This window comes from Maylandia zebra, linkage group LG3 (genome assembly GCF_041146795.1).
Source record: "Maylandia zebra isolate NMK-2024a linkage group LG3, Mzebra_GT3a, whole genome shotgun sequence".
Taxonomy (NCBI): domain Eukaryota; kingdom Metazoa; phylum Chordata; class Actinopteri; order Cichliformes; family Cichlidae; genus Maylandia; species Maylandia zebra.
In genome coordinates this window covers 39,642,669-39,664,212 of record NC_135169.1, presented here as the reverse complement: position 1 = coordinate 39,664,212, position 21,544 = coordinate 39,642,669, and the positions used below count along the sequence as shown (strand labels likewise).

The 21,544-nt window shown below is 42.9% G+C and overlaps 1 protein-coding gene across 1 annotated transcript in view; it reads left to right on the top strand.

The window, feature by feature from the left end:
- Positions 1-19,813, top strand: part of LOC101476448 (phospholipid-transporting ATPase ABCA1) — a 195,967-nt gene extending 176,154 nt beyond the window's left edge. Inside the window, exons 49-50 of the mRNA XM_004554498.4 lie at positions 11,486-11,729; positions 17,367-19,813. Of these exons, the coding sequence (XP_004554555.3) occupies positions 11,486-11,729; positions 17,367-17,495 (373 nt within the window). The 3' untranslated portion in view covers positions 17,496-19,813. The remainder of the gene's footprint in view (positions 1-11,485; positions 11,730-17,366) is intronic.
- Positions 19,814-21,544: the final 1,731 nt, after the last annotated feature.

Below are 21,544 nucleotides of genomic sequence, written 5' to 3'. Positions count from 1 at the left end.
CATGCTAGTCTGAAGGTTCCCAGGTGTTAAGTAAACCCAAATGAAGTGGAGGAACCAATAAAAGCAGCTTCAAAGCTCCCCTATAATCTTGTCAGTTTGGAAGGACACCCACTAGCCTTTGCAGGATTTTTCACTGATTGATATCATTCATATCCCCACTTCACCGAGTAGCTGCGGTAAGCACACCCCACAGCCTCCAGTCAGATTTTCTCCTTGCTTAAAGCACATCATGAAATAAAACTAGGATGCAAAGTGCCTTAAATGCATTAAGGTAATGTGCTTCGAGCGCTGAGGAGTTTTTTACAAGAGCCGTGTAGAAAAGTTTGGATCCATCCCCCCACCCGAAGTTGACGTTAAGAGAAGTCCAATAAACTCGCCTCCCACTCACTCTGCGTCAGCTCTGCAGGTGCGCCATTAACTAAATAGTTTACGGTTTTTAAGTGCATGTCACCCGCGGAGATGAATGACAAAATAATTCTCTTTACAGTGTACAGTGCGTCGCCAGTGCAGGTGTCATTTAGCCTGCCAGAACATTGGCGGTCACAGATGAGGTGCAGTATACGTCCCATCCATATGTATTTGTTCAAGATGAGCAACATTTGATTGTGGATTGATAGCAAATAACCAAAAGTGATGAATTGCACAGGTGACGCTTTTATCAATATTATTAATTTCGGTTTATGAAGCTCATGCTTATTGAAAATGCAGTAGTCATAACTTTTACAAGCCACAGGATGGCCTTCATATGAGCCCATGCCAGTGCCTTGTAAATACATCTTAGATATTTCTTGCCATGCAATCACACAGGTAAATTAAAGTAACACCAAAGGTGACCTTGTGTGTTCATTTACAGTTCCATAATTTACTCTAAGACTCTGCTACAGTAACTTTAAGTGATTCACAGCTCAATAGTTATCTCATCTCGGGCCTTCGTTTTGAGGCAACTTTCCTCCGATTGGCTGCCCCTCACAAACTGCTTTAAGCTGCAGTTTTGCTGTCGAGGAGTGTTCCCTGTGACGTCACAAAAATGTATCTTTTTTTTTTTCTTGGTAGCCTGAAGCCAGCTCTTTTAGGTCATAGAGAACATTTGGACACACGTGACATCATTAATTGAAACTTTGTAACAGTTTCATATGAGCGCACGCCTAACAGTAACATAGTCTCTCTTTAAATTCTAAGGTTTTACATATAATCTGGTGCTCAGCAGGTCAATGCAATCTCAGATAAACAACAACACGGGGCAATTACGTCATGTCATTATTTATTTAACCAAACAAAGCCAAAATGCAGAAGTAGAGTGAAACGCTGAGCGCAGCCTTACTTAATTTTAAGATCAGTTTTTTATTATATACCTATGCATAACACCTTAGCACTGATAAAGGATGTTTTTAATAAGACACTATGTGATAGTTTGAACTCATTCATACTTTGAGTTTTATTTAAAGCTGATTTAAGTCAATATACACTGATGAGGCATAACATTATTGTTATGTATGAACCAAGAATTATTGTGTGCTATGCAAGCCATCGCCAGTAGGGGGCACCACGCCCAGTTATGTGTGTATGTTACTTCTGTGTGATCCCAATAAAGAAGAAGTCAACTTGTAAACAAACTGTTGTATGTGCAGTCTGACTCGGCATAATCCTTAATAGTGTATTGACACTACAGTGGAAATATAACATAAATTGGCGACGAGTTGTGACGTCTGGAAGACTTGGCTGTCTACTGAGCATGAACTGACTGCGTGGCCGAGTTCGGACGGAAAACGGACGATCGCGTGGTGAATTAGCATCGGAGCTAGCTGCTAGCTGCTTTTCGCCGACGAGTCAAAAACGACAGTGTTGGCTGTGGACAGCGGATACATCATGGCTGGAATGATTGGACAGATGGACCCTTTTGATGATGCTGGTGAGCAATGGGCGACGTATATTGAACGTTTTGAGCATTACACCCTTGCTAATGACATTCAGCCTGAGAAACGGGTCCCGGTGCTGCTGAGTGTGATGGGTCCCAAGACGTACAGTCTGCTGCGTAATCTAGTGGCGCCAAGCAAGCCTGGGACAATGCAGTATGACAATATTGTGGGTGTTTTGCAAGCTCATTTTGCTCCCAAACCGCTGGTAATAGCTGAAAGGTTCCGGTTCCACAAGAGGAATCAGGGGGAAGAAGAAACGGTCGCACAGTATGTGGCGGTGCTGAAAAGACTGTCAGAACATTGCGAGTTTGGTGCGTATCTGGAAGATGCTCTACGAGACAGATTTGTGTGTGGATTAAAGTGTGAAACGGTGCAGAAGCGTCTTTTGACTGAGAAGGATCTCACGTTTCGCAAAGCAGTTGATTATGCTGTGTCGGCAGAGACAGCAACACGTGAAGTGCAGCAGTTGAGTGGTTCCCTTAAAGTGAATGCAGTGCTGTCACAAAGAGGTGAAAAATGCCGCCGCTGCGGGAAAATGAATCATACTGATGATGACTGCTGGTACAAAGACCGTGACTGTCACCAGTGTGGAAGGAAGGGCCACACGAAACGCATGTGCAAAGGTAGAGCCAGAAGCAGCCAAGATTGGAACAGGAAAGAGAAAGAGGGGAAACATGAGCTGAAAGGCAATGCAGTTAAAAACAGAGCAAAGGACAAAAAGAGGAGAATTCATCATGTTGCCGCTGAGGAGAGTGAAAGTGAAGGAACCAGACCCGACACTGATAGTGAGTTGGAGCTGTATTCTTTGTCACGAAAAGAGAAATATTCACGTATCTCCCTAATGCCTGTAGTTAACGGGAAGAAAATGGAGATGGAGCTGGATACAGGGGCTGCTGTGTCTTTGATTCCATGGGAACAATATAAAAGTATGCTGAGTCAGTTGCCGCTGCAACCCACTGACATCATGCTGAAAACGTACACTGGGGAGCCGCTGGCACCAGAAGGGGTCATCAAGGTGCAAGTTGAACTGAATAAGCAGCGTGCAACTCTACCCTTGTACGTGGTAAAGGTGGATGCTCCACCACTGTTTGGTAGGGAGTGGCTGAGAGTGATTAAGCTGAACTGGAAAGACTTAAAGATGGTCCATGCCAGAGAGCAAAGCAGAAATGACAATCTGGAGGCTGTGCTAAAGAAACACTCTGCCGTTTTCTCTAAGGAGCTGGGCACAATGAAAGGAATTAAAGCCAGATTGACTCTTAGGCCTGATAGTGTCCCCAAATTCTGTCCACCACGTAACGTGCCTTATGCTCTCCGCCCTCGGGTGGAGGCAGAACTGAAACGCCTGACTGAGCTTGGGGTGATCACACCAGTGGAGCATAGTGATTGGGCTACGCCCGTGGTCCCTGTCAACAAGAAGGATGGCTCAGTGAGACTCTGTGGTGATTTCAAGGTCACTCTTAATTCGCAGCTCTGTGTGGATAAGTACCCACTTCCACGCATTGAGGACCTGTTTGCTTCTCTAGCAGGAGGTCAGCATTTCAGTAAGCTAGACTTAGCAAATGCCTACTTACAGATGGAGGTAGAAGAGGAGTCTAAGAAGCTGCTGACTATTTCGACACAAAAAGGGCTGTTCCGTTTCAATCGCTTGCCTTTTGGAGTGGCGTCTTCACCTGCATTGTTTCAGAAGGCTATGGATCAAGTGCTTCTCGGCCTACCATACACCCATTGTTATCTGGATGACATCCTCGTCAGTGGTCCAGATAAAGAGACACACCTGAGATCCCTTAAGGCAGTTTTGGGCAGGCTGGAGGACTATGGCCTGCGTCTCAAACAGGAGAAGTGCCTGTTTTTCCAAGAATCGGTGGAATACCTGGGCCACATAATTGATGCGGCAGGGTTACACAAATCACCAGAAAAGGTGCGTGCCGTTATGGAAGCTCCAGCACCAGCTGATGTCAGCCAGTTACGTTCTTTTCTGGGAATGCTCAACTATTATGGACGTTTCATACCTGATTTAGCTACAGTCCTGAAGCCGCTGAATGAGCTACTCAGTAAAGAGAAGAAATGGCAGTGGACATCAGCCTGCGAGTCAGCTTTCCAGAATGCTAAAGAACGTCTGGCCTCACCAAAAATACTCACCCACTACAATCCTGAACTGCCTCTCCATTTGGCATGTGACGCTTCACCATATGGCGTTGGAGCCGTGCTCTCACATGTCATGCCTAATGGCCAAGAACGGCCAATTGCTCATGCTTCACGAACCCTCAGCAAAGCAGAACGAAACTATGCTCAGATCGAGAGGGAGGCGTTGGCAATTGTTTTTGGAGTGCGCAAGTTTCACCAGTATCTCCATGGTAACAAGTTCACCTTGCTCACTGATCATCGCCCACTGACCTCAATTCTGAGTCCAGTAAAAGGTACACCATCAATGGCAGCTGCGGGAATGCAGCGTTGGGCGCTCCTTCTGTCAGCACATAATTACACCTTACAGTATCGGAAGGGGGCACATCACGCCAATGCTGACGGTCTGTCACGTTTACCTCTGCCCCTTGCACAGAAAGAGAAACAGGGAGCAGTTGAGGTATTCTACGCATCTCAGCTGGACACATTACCAGTCAGTGTCGCCGAGATCAGACGTGACACTTTGTCTGATGTCACTTTGTCTCGTGTGCTGGAAATGGTAATAACTGGACGTTTTCCAGCAACAAAGGACACAGATCAAGAGCTGTCACCCTATCTGATGCGCAGACATGAACTCACAATACAGCAGGGATGCCTCATGTGGGGCGTGAGGGTGGTTGTGCCACCTAAGCTGCGCTCTCATGTACTGAAAGAGCTCCACACTGCACATCCAGGGATGGTGAGGATGAAGAGCTTAGCTCGCAGCTATGTTTGGTGGCCTGGCATTGATTCTCAAATTGAGCTTCAAGCTAAAGCCTGCCACTCTTGTCAGCGTGTGCAAAAAGAGCCTGGGTTAGCGCCTTTACACCCTTGGCTGTGGCCTCCTGTCCATGGGAACGGATCCATGTGGATTTTGCGGGTCCATTTGAAAGTCACATGTACCTGGTGGTGGTAGATGCACATTCCAAGTGGCCTGAAGTGCATATTATGGATAGCACCACAGCTGGTAAAACCATACAAGTGCTACGGGGTCTCTTTAGTCGCCATGGCATTCCCCACGTCCTGGTGAGTGATAACGGACCGCAGTTCTGTTCTGAGGAATTCAGGGTGTTCCTGAAAGCTAATGGAGTCAAACACATCCGCTCTGCGCCGTACCATCCTGCCACTAATGGTTTGGCTGAGCGTTTTGTGCAGACATTCAAGCATGCACTGAAAGCCTCCAGGGGTACAGCACCTGTGCAACAACGCCTTGACACGTTCCTCTTGACATATCGCAACACTCCGCATGCAACAACTAGAGAAACACCAGCTATATTGTTCATTGGACGCAAGCTGCGCTCTCGACTGGATTTTTTGAAGCCCAGTGTGGCCGGAGCTGTGCGTCGGTCACAGGATGCGCAACAACAATGCCGACAGCAACACTCCAGGGACAGACGGTTCACTGTTGGCGAGCCTGTCCTGGTGCGCGATTATAGGAAGGGAGAGGACAAGTGGACGCACGGTGTCGTACTGGAGAAGACTGGGCCAGTGTCATACAAGGTGAATGTGGGAGCCCAAGGGGTGTGGAAACGTCATGTGGATCAGATGCTGACACGACCTGAGTCAGTATCTCAGCAGGTCACAGTGGATCCTCCGACAAGCTCTCAGATGTCACCAGCCCAGAGTGGTAGTGACACCATGCTTTACCCTTGTACAATTCTGCAGGAAGAGACTGTTGAACAAGTTATGGGGACCACCGTACCTCCAGATACACCCCAGTCTCTTAAATCATCACCGACTGACTGTACACAGGTTACAGAGCCTGTAAGACGTTACCCAGTGAGAGTCACCAAGCCACCCGCTCGTTATTGTGATGGGTGAGCGTATTAAGTAGTTCAGTGAGAGTGTTGGCGTTCAGAGACATTATTCTCAACTAAAAAGAAATTCATACAGAAAGCAACATTAGTTCCAGTTTTCATGAATGTTGTAATATAAAAAAGAAAAAAGAAAAAAGGTGCTACTTTGGTTATGGGAAATGTTTCTGCGGGTGGTGCCACGGTCGCATAGCTTAGTGGGGAGGAGATGTTATGTATGAACCAAGAATTATTGTGTGCTATGCAAGCCATCGCCAGTAGGGGGCACCACGCCCAGTTATGTGTGTATGTTACTTCTGTGTGATCCCAATAAAGAAGAAGTCAACTTGTAAACAAACTGTTGTATGTGCAGTCTGACTCGGCATAATCCTTAATAGTGTATTGACACTACAGTGGAAATATAACAATTATGACCATCTGTCATGAGATGATCTGTCATTTGGCTGCCAAAACAGCCGTGACCCACTGAGGCATGGACTCCACTAGTCCCCTGAAGGTGTGCTGTGGTATCTGCACTAAGTGTTAGCAACAGGTCCTTTAAGTCAGGCTTGGTCAACTCCAGGCCTCGAGGGCCGGTGTCCTGCAGGTTTTAGATCTCGCCCTGGGTCTACACACCTGAATCAAAGGATTAGTTCATTACCAGGCCTCTGGAGAACTTCAAGACATGTTGAGGAGGTAATTTAGCCATGTTAATCAGCTGTGTTGGATCAAGGACACATCTAAAACGTGCAGGACACCGGCCCTCGAGGCCTGGACACCACTGCTTTAAGTCCTGTAAGTTGTGAGGTGGAGCCTCCATAGACCTAGACTTGTTTGTCTAGTACATCACACAGGTGCTCGATTAGGGTCTGGGGAATTTGGAGGCCAAGTCAACACCTCAAAGCCGCCGTAGTCTCCTCAAACCATTCCTGAACAAGTGGGCTCTTCAGGTGTGTGCAGCTGAGCACTCTGCATACCATGTTGTTATGCCGTACGTTAGGATGCTCTCTATGGTGGCTCTGTAAAATGTCACCAGCAGCCTCTCCTCCAGGTTGTTCCTGTAAAATGATTCATCAGAGCAGATGAAGAAAATCTCACAAGAGCTTCAGTTTGGAGATACTCTGACTCAGTCGTTAGGCCATCACAGTTTCCCCTCAAACTCGCCTAAATCCTCATGATTGCCCATTTTCCCTGCTTCTACCAGCAACTTTCAGGACAAAATATTCTAATATATCCAGGTGCCACAATGGAGACATAACCAGTGTTATTAACGTCACTAAAAAAGTCCATAATGTTAAAGCCTGATCGGTGTATATGCTCTTAAGTATCGTACGAGAGATCCACAGCGCACTATTCCATCTACAACAGTAACTTAAAAAACCCCGTTTCCTTGTCTGCATGCATGCACACAGCCAACAGAAGCTCCCGTTCAGGTCTTAATTTTAAACATGAGGATACTGCAGTGTCATCATGTGCTCTGTTAGCACACAAGCAAGGATACACATCTACAGACAGGAAAATACACTTTGCAAATTGAAAAAGAATATTAGCAAGCAAACACGGATATAAACAATGCATGTTTGATACAGGCTTTGAAATGTATTTTATGAGAAAGGTAATATATTCACATTATGCTGATTTATTCTTTTGCCTTTTGTTTGTTTTGTTTTCGGCAAAGAAAATTGCTAAGGGGGACTCAAATTTACAGTAGGTTTCGATATTTTTTGTCACTTCTATTTTTTTATGGCTCCCTAAATTGCAGTTTAACTGGACAGAGATTGCCCATGCATCCCTCTGTCCTTACACTGTTAATGGAGCCTCTGCCTCGAGCTCTTTTAGCTTCTCCTCCAGGAGCTAAGAAACTTTTTTGGATGACTTCCTGCCTGATCAAAGCATCAGACCACCCAAGCCATAACGTGACCTCATGCCCTCCGTTCCCCCCACCCCGCGGACACAAATACAAGGTTTGGCAGTGGTGAGGGTGACCTTTCCAGACTCCCTCAGATGAAGTAAGGCAGCCGAATTATTTCCTGCCTGTCATGCCCTTATCTGTGTCTGGCTGTTGTTTGTTTTAAATTACACGGAAGAACGACTTTCCAGCGGACCAGGGTGAAGGAGAGGATCAAGGCAGAATAATGAAAATGAAGAAGCGAGAACTGCGCCGCAGACATTACAGCGGCTCTGCCATGCTGTGTTGCGCCGCTGTATCGTATCTCTAATGTAAAATATTATGAAAGGATTAGCTGTGACAAAGTGGTGCAGTCATGACTGTAAATATAATCCCTTCATTATTTTCTCGCGAGCTATATTCAACCCCAAGTAGCACAGATCTCGCTTTTAGTTTCTATGTCGCCAGTTTAAAGTTAATTATTGTTTCACACATGCAGCGCCATTGTTATGACCACGCCAAGCAGTGCAAGCTCTGTTTGTTGATAGCTGAGCTTACCTTTCCCCCAACGCAGCCAGAGTTTAATTGAGGAGAGCCAAGACAGACAGTGTATCAGAGATTAAATAGCGTGTTTTGATGTGAATACAGAAACAGAGAAATGCTGGTTTGGTTTTTGTGGGTTTTTTACACAAAGTACTGCCCGTAGCTTCTGTGTTGCTCCTGCAATGAAGGAAAGACAAAGAGAGACAGAATGGGGGGGAAGATAATTCATAAGGCATTTTATCTCCGTCATTACTGTAAACTGTTCAACTAAATGCTTTCTTGGCCTGTTGGATCTTTGCAAAAAAATGTTTTTGCACCTAGCTGATCATGAGAGCTGCTAGATACAATAAACACGCAGAGATTGTGGTCACAGACTTGACAATATGAGCTGAGCCTGAAAGCCTGGTCAAACGTTATAGGCTCGTGGTACTTGGACTACAAATGGACACCAAAGCAACTTCAGTTACCAAGAATCCTTGGAAATACTATATATGCATGTGCAGACTGTTGTTTATAAAAATGAGCCAAGTTGTGATATACTAGTTTCTCTCTTGGGGACACCAGTAACCATGCTGAAGAACAGTTCAATTCAAGGTGCTTTATGTTGTAAGGTAAAGACGCTACAATAATACAGAGAAACCCCCCAAAAAGTGCTTGGTGACAGTGGGAAGGAAAAACTCCCTTTTAACAGGAAGCAACCTCTGGCAGAACCAGGCTCAGGGAGGGGCGGGGCCATCTATCCCGACTGTTTGAGGGTGAGGGGAGGGAGACAGGACAGACAGTTATATGCATGGATATATATTGTATTTACATAATAACATAGCCCATAATTAAATTTAACTGTAAATTCTAGTCTTTACAATCTTCAACAGCACTGAGGTTTTTAGAGGGAGGAGTGGGGTGGTGGGGTTATTATTAAACTAATCCCATAATAACAGGATTGTAATGCTGTCCAGCTTGATCGTGCACACTCTAGAGGAGCAGAGCGTGGTGACATTGTTATTCTTACGCAGGGATTGTGAGGAAAACATTTGTTTCACATTAGAAGCTGCAAATAATTTAAGCACCCAGAGGACTCGCAACACAGCGCGCGAGTCCTCTGTAGCTTACAGAAAGCCAATGTGGGATGAAAACATACACATTTCTAACCGGATCTCTTGGCGAGCAGATTCACAGTTAGTCTTTGGGCTCAGCACTTGGCCAAGATAAGTACACTTGGGTTTTCACGCGACTGACTATTAAAAACTATTAATCTGTGAAACAGCCAGTTTTGTATGAACCTTTCATGGTGGAAAGAACCAAATAGATGCGTAGCAAAAGCAAAGTATTTCATAGCAGAGTGTGGAGTAACATCTTGAATGGTCAAAGGGTTGCCCAAGCAGTAACACGCTGATACTTGTAAGCCACCCACTGTACTATCCACATGCAGTGCACTACATAATATGTTTTATAGATACATGGGGATGCTTTTGATCACCCGTGGTGTGCAGCCCCTGAGGAGATCACAGCACAGGCACAGTTCTCAGATCCTCCCTGTTGGTCGGCCGGTTGGATGGAGGCTGTTGTTGTTGTTATTGTGGACGGACAACATGCTAGCATGCGCCATAGCATTGCAGTATGTGGCTTAACTGAGTCCTTGCTGTGATAAGACCCACTTTTGAAAGGAGCATTAGAAACTCTTATGCATTCTTAATGAAAATGAGTATTAAATAAGAGTTGCCATCAATAATTTATACAAAGTTGCATCAGGCCTGGACTGTGGCTCCTCAACTGAGAATGATTTAACTGAAGGTGTGCTGCAACCCATCCTGGGTGTGCGATGCATTTCTCAGAACTAGCACAGAACTTTGCTTCCTGTCTCTCTGGGAGCATGTAGGCCTGTAGTTTATTCACCATATCTCTAATTGTCACTAAGGGAGCCCCTGACTTTAATTGCATGTAGCTTCACACTAGCCGCAATGGACGTTTCCATGAGTAAATCCAACATTAGGGAATTAATTAGGCAGAAAACAATGGGTCATCAGAGTGCTAACGACAGAATAACAAGGCACAGAGTTTTATTTGGTGCTCACCAGACACAGCACACATTCGGAAAGATGTCGAATGCTAATTAACTTTAGAGCTTAGCTATGACCCATTTTCATTTGTGCCAACACTTTATGTCCAGGATATTGTTCGTAGCGGTGTTGCATTCTGACACATTTTCAAAAATGGCATGCTGACTGTTCAGTGGAGCATACTTTTGTTAATGTACCCTCTCATGTATGATGACTTATTTTGCTGTTTTTCTCAGCATGCTTTAGACAAAGTTTGTATGTTCAGATTATTAGAGAAGCATTTAATTATTTATTTTCACGCACTGCTATTTTACGGTTAGCGAAACAAACAAGCTCATTAAGACCATATCCAGAATTGTTACCAAACAATACAAACAGTTCACTGGATATGTAAGCGCCCAGAAGACACGTGTGAGTCGTCAGAGGTGTCATCAGAAGTGTCATAATGAATCTCCTTTACCTCCGTTTTGTTCTGCAGCAACTTCCTGAGGGAAGTCGCTGTCTCTTTAGCCGCTCGATGCTCGAGTCTGTACTCCAGATAGTGGCTTACCCTCTCTACTTGATGCTGGGTTGGTGATGTGTAACAGCTTCCTGGCTGAAAACAGATTCTCATTTGGTGCAAGGTTGCTGAGAGCAGTGAAACTGAACCAAAATAGTGACGTGGCAGGCAGTGAAATCAAATCATTTAGCAAAAAGATGCTAAAAGAGTCTATGGGGGGCAGCATGGCATGGCAGCACTTCGTCAACCAAATGAATGCTTTCTTTTATATTAGTTACACACATAATTTGGAAAATACATTTTTTTCTATCCGCTACCAACATACTTGTTAAAGTTGAGCTGGCTTTGCGGTTCGCTGTGTCTGACTCACCTGCTCCTCCTGCTTACTTAATCCAGGAAGCTAGAAATGGCTGGGAAACATGAGCGCAATTCCGTTTTCAATACTTCATTTATATTCCTTCTCCTTCCTGGCACGTCTGCTTGTTCTAGTACACATCCCTGTTCTCTGTCGCGCTATGGCATGACAACAGGAGAGGAGAGATCATTATTTGGCACTAACACGCTTGTTTGCGGCTCTTCTCTTTTTTGTCTGGCACTAAATGTGTCATAATGACCTCTCTTTTTTTTAGATTTGGTGATGGCTACACTGTGATTGTGAGGGTCGGTGGCTCTCCGCCCGCACTGAAGCCAGTCGAGGACTTCGTCCAGAAGACCTTTCCGGGCAGCGTTCTCAAAGAGAAGCATCACAACACGCTGCAGTATCAGTTCCCACACGCACAGGGAGCTTTGGCCAATATCTTCAGCCAGTTCACCAGGCATCAGCGGAGGCTGCGTGTGGAGGACTACTCGGTGTCCCAGACAACTTTGGATCAGGTGAGGTGGAAAAAAGGAAAAAAAAAGAAAACATATGCAGTTGGGCACTAACACAATTTTGTTGTTTTGGCTTGATTTTCAATCAAGTGAAACGATCACAATTCATTATTATAATTATGCATCATGGATTTCAATAGTGTTTCAATAGTTGGACAAACTCATAGGATTGCTTTTCATACTTGGATGAAAATCACTTGACTGTTTGAAGTCGAGAACTCTGAGATCAGATGACTGACTTGGCCGTTTATTTTCTAGTGAGAAACTCCTGAGTTACTTTTGCAGAATACTTTGGGTTATTATTCTTTCTGCCTCATCCGTCCTTGAGTGTAACCAGTGCTTTGCACCTTGTTGGAAACCCTCTGTAAGTCCATTCATGAAGGCGTCTCTTGATTGTAGACTTTGACAATGATATGCCTACGTCCACGAGAGTGTTCTTGACTTGATTAGCTGTTGTGGAGGAGTTTTTCTAAACTGTGGAGAAAAAAAAAATCATACCCTATACTGACTCCCTTTTGGGGCCAGCCTCTAAGTATCACCTTGATGAACTGCACTTTTTTACCTCTTCTGTGGTTGCAGCTCTGGAGATTTCCTCTTGTGTAGTAGGCAGTCGTGATCCTCTTTAATCCGTAATAAAGAAAAAAGTAATATGAGAGATGTGAGATCTCTGCTTGGAAAGAAGTAAGGTAAGAGCGTAAACTTGGTTTACTGTTAAATGATGCATTTTTAAGTGTTTTGATACCTTCAAGCAGCACATGAAAATTGAAAGCAAAGATCAAGCATAAAAGTCGAAACAAAAGTAACATCCAGAGGCAGCTTTGAAAAGTGTCACAGCTCAAATCTGTGAAATGTGATTATGATGAAACTGACTGTTGTTGCTGCGTTGAGCTGGAAGCACTCTGCCCATCTTCTGTATATAAGAACAGCTTGAGCCTTCCACTAGGTGGTGCAGGCCGATGCAAAAGCGATGCACCAACTAAATTTAGTGTGATTCTACAAGCCTACTGTAATTCTGTTGCTGCTCCCTTTTAATGGCTCACTAGCTCATCAATCAATGCATTGACCATTTTAGGTGCTCCTGTTTAATGCAGGTCTGCCCAGTAGCGGATAAGATTTAAAGATCTGTCATTGTCTACACATTGTTTTCTGCCATTTAGGCTGTCAGACAGACCAATGAGGAGTGCACTGAGTTTGGACGGCCAAGATTGTTCAGCCGCCAGCTACCAGTATTGATCCCAAATCTGGACTGATTATATAAAACTCGTGCAGCCAGTATCTTTTTATTTTATTTTATTCCAGCCAGAGTGCACTAGCTCAGCTTACTGATTGGCGAGATAAACCGAGCGCTGCGTGTTGCGGACTGGATTCACCTTGTGTTTTCCAAACAGCCCCAGGGACCTAATGCAATCAGGCAGTGAGTGGCAAGTACGTGTGTGTCTTCCAAACCCACCATTAGCTCAGCAGCAGATGACCATGTGGGAGGTGAGAGTAACCTCTGAGGGGTCCAGAAAGGTCATCTTTCCACTCTGCCACGGGTGAAAAAAGAAAAGCCTTAAAAAAGAGAAACAACAAAATTGACACAGATGCGTTGAATTGTCTGTTCGTTCAGTTGTGCAATGTCACGACTGGATTTAAATCGAATTATGTCTTATAAAGGACACTGCACAGATGATCAACTTGTAGATTACCCATAATTCAAAATAAATCAGTCTTCTGCAGAATCTTTAAGTAAAATCTGCCCTTTAGGAGTGTCAAATTTAATGAAAAGCTCAATGCTTCAATTTGGCCTGCAAGGTTTTTTTCTTTTTCCATAAAGCGTTTTTAACAGGACTTCACAGATCAGCGGTGAACCTTGCATAATATCTGTTTTAACATTTATGTCTTCTTGCCCCACATTCTGCTCTGGTCAATATTTACCAGATCAGAGGCAGTAAATAAATCATTCTTGGACCAGCAGGTCACAGTATTAACACACAGACGGGGGGAGGGCTGGAGAACCTGTGGAGACCCAGACAGTCACCTTTCAGCTGGTGATTTATAGAGAGGAGCCTTGACCTACAGTATAACACCCAACTTGCACTACAATTAATATTGATCCGCACGGCCTTGAGCTCAGGCGTTAATGCTGATGGCCAGGACAGTGCAGGGCAGGGATTTAAAAGGAAAATGTGACTTTCACAATGGTCTCGTAGAAGCGGCTTCTGCAGAAACGAGAAACGTTTGCGGCTTTTTCTGGCACCGTCGCCGAAGCACTAATGGAGCAGCCGACCTTTTCGATCCATATATCATCCGATATGTATGCATGTGTTGATTATAAAGTTTCTTTACTTAGGTCCCCTCTTTCAGTATTTTTTTTAAACGCGCTTTTATTTCACAACGCGCCTGTGAACCGATACTACCTCACGCTTGTGAACAAATGAAACAGACAATATTCTGCATATTTTGATGTTTTTAAGCAACGTTGTTGTTTGAGTTAGCGTCCACTTTTTTTTCAAGCATCAAACATTTTTTGACCTCCCAGCTTTAGTCAAATAATCTGGGAGACAAAGTTGGAATTTGAAAACAGGGAAGCATTTAGCCGCAGCGTTAGCATGTACTAAAAACAAAGCGTAAGAATAAGAAATACCAATTCAGATATTCCTCCACAAATCATGATGTAGTCCCTGCAGGATGACAATATATTTGCAAAATGGCAAAAGCATTAGGCACCCTAATAATAATAATAATGATAACTGGTAACCAATTGAACCGAGTCCCATGTTGCAAAGGAGCGCATCGAAAATGTGTACCTGCACTCGGCCAAAAGTGTACAAATTCAGAGCTGTCGCTGGATAAGCAGTGATTTTTTTCCTACTGCTGTAGTATTTATAATCTAGTGTGACTGACCCATCACTCACCTGATAACCCTGATACTGCTGCGACTCATGATGATTGTTCAGAAGCGTTAAATACTGGTTTGTTCACACAATTAAAATCTTCCACTTTTAGACATTGTGAGAGATTCTGTTTGGGATCTTGAGATGAGCAGGAATATTTTAATGACATGTAACGAATGTAAAAACAGCCAGTTTAAATTCTGCAAGGACTTCTTTGATGTATAGCTGAGGTTAATTGGCTGATTCGCGTCCTTCCCCTTCTGGGTTCTGCCTCAGTGGGTACCAAATAAACACCCCAGCGCACCCCTATAATGTAATTAATGCCTGTATCCATCTGTTATTAAGAAAATGCCACTCAGCAGCGCTGGTGCATGACGTTCAGGTCATGAATGGATGGTTGGCTAAATGCAGAAAGTGAACATTACGAAATAATCACACCGCAGAGGAATTTAGCCATGCTTGTCTCAGTCAAAAAATGGCTGCATCATTAAAGCTCCCACGCTCAGTTTTGCAGAAAGTTCAAGACAAACAGCACTTTGCAATTCTGCTGCACAACTACGCAGCCTTGACTATGAATATGAAATGCTGTGCATGCCTCAGCACATCAAGCCAGTGAGTCAGAGGCCAGCAGAGGTGGGCGGAGGGTGCATTTGTTGTCATTCTTATCCTCGTATTTATTCTCTGCTGAGAAGATGTCTTGACAACGGTGACCTTGATACACGCTGCTGATGTTATGACATTACTAGCTCAATGAGCTTACACTTAGCAGCTTCTCTATAAGGAAGTTTTATCCACGTAGTTACACTATTCAGTAAAAAATGACTGTTCATGTGGTTTTATTGTTATTATTAAAGTTTTCTTTAACCATTCAGTTCAGGCTTATTTATATAGGGCCAAATCACAACAGTCTCCTCAATGCATTTTATTCTTTAAGGTATAAAGCACTTTGTGATGGCAGGAAAGAAAAAAACTCCCAGAGGACAGAGAAAGGATAAATAGCAAAAACCTGAAGATCAGATCATTTTAACTTTATGACAGGAAGTATCTTTGTTTGAATCAGAGTAACATGGCTTTTTAGTTTAACCCTGTGTGGTGAAAGAGCGTACGTCACCTCTTCAGCTGCTCACGTGCTCTGTGGCCAATAGATAACAGCGTGATTCTGTTTAGGCGCATGACGTTAGATCGCAGAGGAACCAGAAAAACACATTGTGCATATTCATGTCCTGAACTGAGCCAAGAATTCTCTCATAATGAATGTCTGCATGGAAGACAGATCTACTTAAATGTCTAGATAGGCTAATTAATGTTCCCGCGAGCAGGAGAGAAAAGCACCTGCTGTCACACAACATCGTGTCTTGTTTAACCTAAAACATGGAAACAAAACAGGCAAAATCATTTAATTATATGTTTGGAAGTGAAATATACTTTGTGCTCACACATGGAGTTTGTGTGGATTACACATCAAGTCATTCTTGATCTTTATGGACTGTGAAACCATAGATAGATAGAAGCTTTTGCTTTCAGCAGAAGTTGGTATGTAGTTAATTTTTTGTCTGTGTGCTCGGCACGATTTAAAAATGCCGGCAGGTGTTTTTGGGCTCCTCTTTGTTGCTAAAATAGACTGATCACCTGCTAGCTTCAATTCAAGGCTGAACACGGGAATAACTAATGGTATCAATATTCTCATCTAACTCTCAGGAAGAAAGCAAACTGCTGTAGTTCTCAAACGTCAGACTCTAGATGTATACGGCACATAAAACGAGGTCATTACTTTAGCGATAGAAAAGCCGTATTTTCACTAGTGAAGACATGTTGTCAGTAATGACAACGTAAATATATCAGAGTAATTGGCAAATGTATGTCCTTTGTTCAAAAGATGGAAGTTAATGTTAATAAAGACTTCATTACCATTAAATTATAAGGTTTCAGATTATATTCACCGGTTAATTAAAAACAGAAGCCTCAAAGGCTGACTGGATAGATCTCTATTACCCGTCTGAGCTTCAATAAAACAAAAGAGGGTTGTTTTTAAGCCCAGAAGAACAGGCTACTAATGTTTATTTCTCTTCATCCATGGCCTTCTGCATGTGCTTATTTGCTATTTGATTTAGCAAGTGTGTATCTGTGAAGAAAGGTTTAATTGATAGGGCCTCTGAGTAGCTGCTGATGGGATTGGCTTGGAGGACAATTTTATTTATTTTCCATTTAGATTTTAAGTGCAATCTAGTAATTCACGTGTCCTGTTATATTCACACAGCCAATGAAAATGGTTAAATGGAAAAGCAATGCTCTTATCATTTTATATGATCCGCTTTGTTGCCTTTTTTTCCTCTCCCTCTCCGTCTGCAGAGAGTCTTTGTGTAGCTTTACCGCCGATGCTAAGAGACTAAAACGCCCGCTCGCCTGTGATGTTTACAGCACAATGAAATACACACTGCTTTTTATGAACGCCATAGGATTGATTTCGTCTGACATTAAATGGGCATCACAGAGAGAAGAATGATTGTTTTATTCTCTTTCTCTGCTGGTCAAAGATGTCAAACTGACATTCACTGTGTGAGCCGAGACGCTTGCTTGATGCTCCGTAGCCCTCGACTGGCATCTCATTCTCATGCACCCCGTCGTCCGTGCCGCTATTTCTGTTTGTTTTAAAGGCAGAGGGTGGGGAGAGAGCGCAAACGAGAAGTGTCCACGGGCCCTTCAGAAGAAGTTTATTATCTTGCCTTTGCTTTTAAGTACTTTCTTCTCCTCATTTGTATTCCAGGTCTTTGTGAATTTTGCGAGGCAGCAGCACGATGAAGAGGACTCTGAGGCCTATAGCAACCCGGTGGATGTTTCAGACGAGCTGCCGTTGGAGTATCTGAGGAGCTCCCAAGGAGCAGAAAAGGTGTAACGCACACAAGAAAAGAACCGCATCTACAGTCGTCCAGCGATATGCCTTTAAAATAAGGGAATCTGCAGTACTTGCACTGGCAACCAAATGAGTTCCTAACCTAATTTAGCTTTAATTACTAAATATAGCATGCCCCTGCTTTCAGGGTTTATCAGCAGGCTTGCAAAGTTTCCAATTATTCATGATGTTTTCCATAAGTGTCCCTCGCCAAGCCAGTTTTTTAACTCATTTACAAATGCCTGATTTTGTAGCCTTCCTTTCATTCTGACACCGTAAATAGTTGGTTACAGTGAATGCTACTGCAAAGTTTGTGGAGTTTTCTAGAACTCCCTGGTTTGACACAAGAAGGGCAGGTTGCTGCACTAGAATCGTGACGTATTCAACTCGATTATCCAAATTCTTCAACATGCAGAGTCAATCAATTTACATTTAAAATAAAATAATTATTTTTCTTTTTTACCACACAGGCTGATTTCCATTTGACTAAAACCAACTTTAAGAGCAAAGCCTGACAAAAATGACTTAATAAGATTGTAGGTGCGAGTGCAGGAAATGCTGTATTTCACAAAGGTTAAACAACTGAAATAACACCACTTTGGTTTTGTTTGCACATTTATTGTAGATCATTCCACCACATCTCCCCCTGTGCTTCCCCTAGCATTACAAATTGCACGGCACTACCTCAGCCTTGACCTTCAGACTGACTGATGCTTTAGACTCCTATCATTTGTTTACATTTGCTGCTGATTGAACAAAGATAAATCAACTCAAAAAGTCTAAAGCAGCAGTTAGTTTCAGGCTGCCATCCCAGCTGCTGATAGGCACTCCAGTGATAAATAACTACTCTGCCACATGTATTGGCTTTGTATCTGAAGGAGCCTACAATTAGCTGTAGATGGTGTTCAATAACAAGCACTGAGTTTGCAGCAGTGGCTGTCGAACATGTTGCGCCTGCAAGAAAGGTGCTAAATGTTTGCACCGGCCAAAGCTTGCAGGGCTTTATCTCTATTATATGTAGGCATCAGGAATGTAATCGAGCGCACGTCAAATGTTTCATGAGATTTAGCAATGAATGTGTGAGCAAAAACACATTTTTATTTATATTGTGTTAGCTTATAAGGCCTTAAATTTTAAGATCCTTCTGCTGTATTTTTGCTGGCTTTGGCACAGTTCACCTTCTACATAAGTAGTTCTGCCTCTGAAGATGTGGTCATAATCTTAACTCATTTACTGCCAATGGCTGGCAGTGAATGAGTTAAACCCATTGACTCATTCACTGCAATTGACGGCTATAGACGTCAATGGCAGTGAATGAGTTAATCACACATAATCCTGTTTTCTTTTTATACTTTAAGTTGCATTGATCGGATACGGGTACCTAGCTAGCTAAGCTTGTTAGCTTCCTTCTTAGCCACGGACGCAATGCTTGGTTACTCAAAGCTAACTTGCCATACTTGCTAGCATTTTAGCCATAGCTAAATACCAGATGTGATGACACATGGGTGAATCTAAGACATCTATTGTAGGACACAGCATAAGCACAAAGGAAACTGAGATAGATTTTCTTATTTTTATATAGGACCAAAATTTGCATAAAAACTAGCATAAACTCAGGACTTCACGGAGTTCAAGTGAGAATGTTTGTCCTTTTCTAGACTTCTGTACAATTGTTCCTTTTTTGCAACTCGAGGAGTCACCCCCTGCTGGTCACTGGAAGAGATTTGCAACATCCATCTTTTAAATACAGTCTATGTTATCACTCATTCCTTTAGCATGTAAAGCCTTTGTTTGGTCTGGGAAATAGCTGATTGCGTTACTTAAATTTTCAACCACCTATGGTATCAAGAATGCGTAAAAACTACAGAAATATATTTTTTAATGTATTTTTTTAAAGTTATTACATCATACAATTAAATTGTACAGACATATGTAAACTTTGGGCAAACTGTACACCTTATACTCCATTTCCCAAGTAAAAGTTAACTCAGGAAGGTTTTGTGTGCAATACTTAAATGCTTATACAGAGAGTGACATTTAGTTCTGTCTTTTACTGTATGTACTGTGCGACATCAAGAGGTTATGTCACTGTCTCGCGCAGCTTGCGCTCGCATTACGTTGCGCTTTTGTGTTCAGGATGTAAATAAGTCCACACTTCACTCCTCACAGGCTTTCTTGTTTGCTTTCAGAGCCTGACATAATTTGTATGCTTTGCTAAGTCCTCACATTACTATCATGCACGTTGCAAAAATAATGAATCCTGTTTGCACTGAATATTGCTCTATGCCAAGACAAGTGATTAAACATTTGCACAAACTGTAAGGCGACTTTGACTCGGTGTTTGTTCACTGCCGTATTTGTCCAACGAATCACCGAGTTCCAGTTTGAAAGTCTCTCTAGTTCAACTTCCTGCATGCTGTCTTATTGTTGTGTCCTTCCTTTCACTATTTCGCGTCTTTCACTCTGCGCGAAGGTGCCAGCTGCAGGCTCATATTTTGTTTTGTCTCTCATACATTCGTAACATCAACCGAGTCCATGGGACGCCAGAATTCAAACCGCACCACACTGGGTAAGGCTTTTTATTTCACATTTAGCAGAGTGGCTCCTTCTCAAGGGCGAACAGACATTTTGTCTGCCAGATGCCTGCAAATGAATTTATTTTGCTGTCAGACTATCACACAGATTCTTTTAGCGCGTGGGCTTCCAATTTATTTATTGTACTTTTTTTTCTTTTCAAACCAATTTAAAGCTAGTATACCTGAAGTTGGACCAATTCTTCTCCCAGTTTCATTTCACTATCACAAAACATCACAGCATATGTAGTTTTTCTTTTCAGACACAGTGTCTACCAAGATTAAGACGTCTCATTTGTGTCTAGTAAAACATTTCTCACACCCCTCTCAAGAGAAACCCTCGACTCACCTCCTTAACTATCATCTGTAATTTTCTGTCCAATTTATAAAGATAATTGAGGCATTTTTCTGTTTTCTAGCTCAGGTGCTAATGTATTTGTTTTTGTTTGTTGAGAGGCTTAGAAAGTGTCTGCTCCAGATTTCACTACATAAAAAATACAGCATGTTTCTAACTTAAATACAATATATCTTTTTTTTTTTACTTGAGTATGTTGTGTTCATATTTGCAAGTACTTTTCTTCTTAGGATATGTTCTTAGACACACTTCTGCACATCGTTACTTCTCACGTTTCACCTTGTTACCATCCATCCGTCTTTCCATCCATCACTGAGGTGTTCCCAATCCAGCTGATAATATCAACTGGCTGATATTATCAGCTGGAATATCAGCCAGCTGACCCTTGGGTCTCCTTCCAGTCACACCCAGATCACTTCAAATAGGAGGTGTCCAAGAGGCAATGTAGTCAGAACAACTTCCTCTGTTCCTCATCTGAGTTCATCACCCTATCTGTAAAGGGGAGCCCGGATGCCCCCTTCTTTCGGTCACAGCCCACAAGGCAGAGGGTGGCAATGTAGATTGACCAGTAAATTGACAGCTTTACTTTCACACCAGTCTGTCTCCTGCTCCTTCCCTCCATCACTCATGAAGAAGCACGAAAGATAGTAGATAATTCCATAAAAGTTATGAATAGAATAAAGGTCAGCACTGGCAGAGTCCAACACCTTTGCCTTACTGTGGAAACGGGGGGACCTTAATATGTATGCTCTTAAGCAGGGGTTAATTAAGTAACTGACCAGGAGAGCTGATTGTCTGGGGCTAAACAGAAAGAATACCTTAAATGTGTTAAAAGCATTATCTTTAGGTAAAAGATATTTAATTTTACATACCGTCTGAGACAAACACATTAGATGGATTACAGTTTGTCTCCCACCCATCAACCCAAACCAGTCACGCTGCCCCTACCTCAACCAGGTATTATCAAAGGCTTCTTCCTGTTAAAGGAGAGTTTTTCCTTCCCACTGTCGCCAAGTGCTTTCTCTCATCTGGTTGTATTAGTCTTCTCTGTCATTGTAGGGTTTTAATGTTACGTTGTGATCTTGCGCTATATAAATAAAACTGAATTGTATTGACTTTAATAA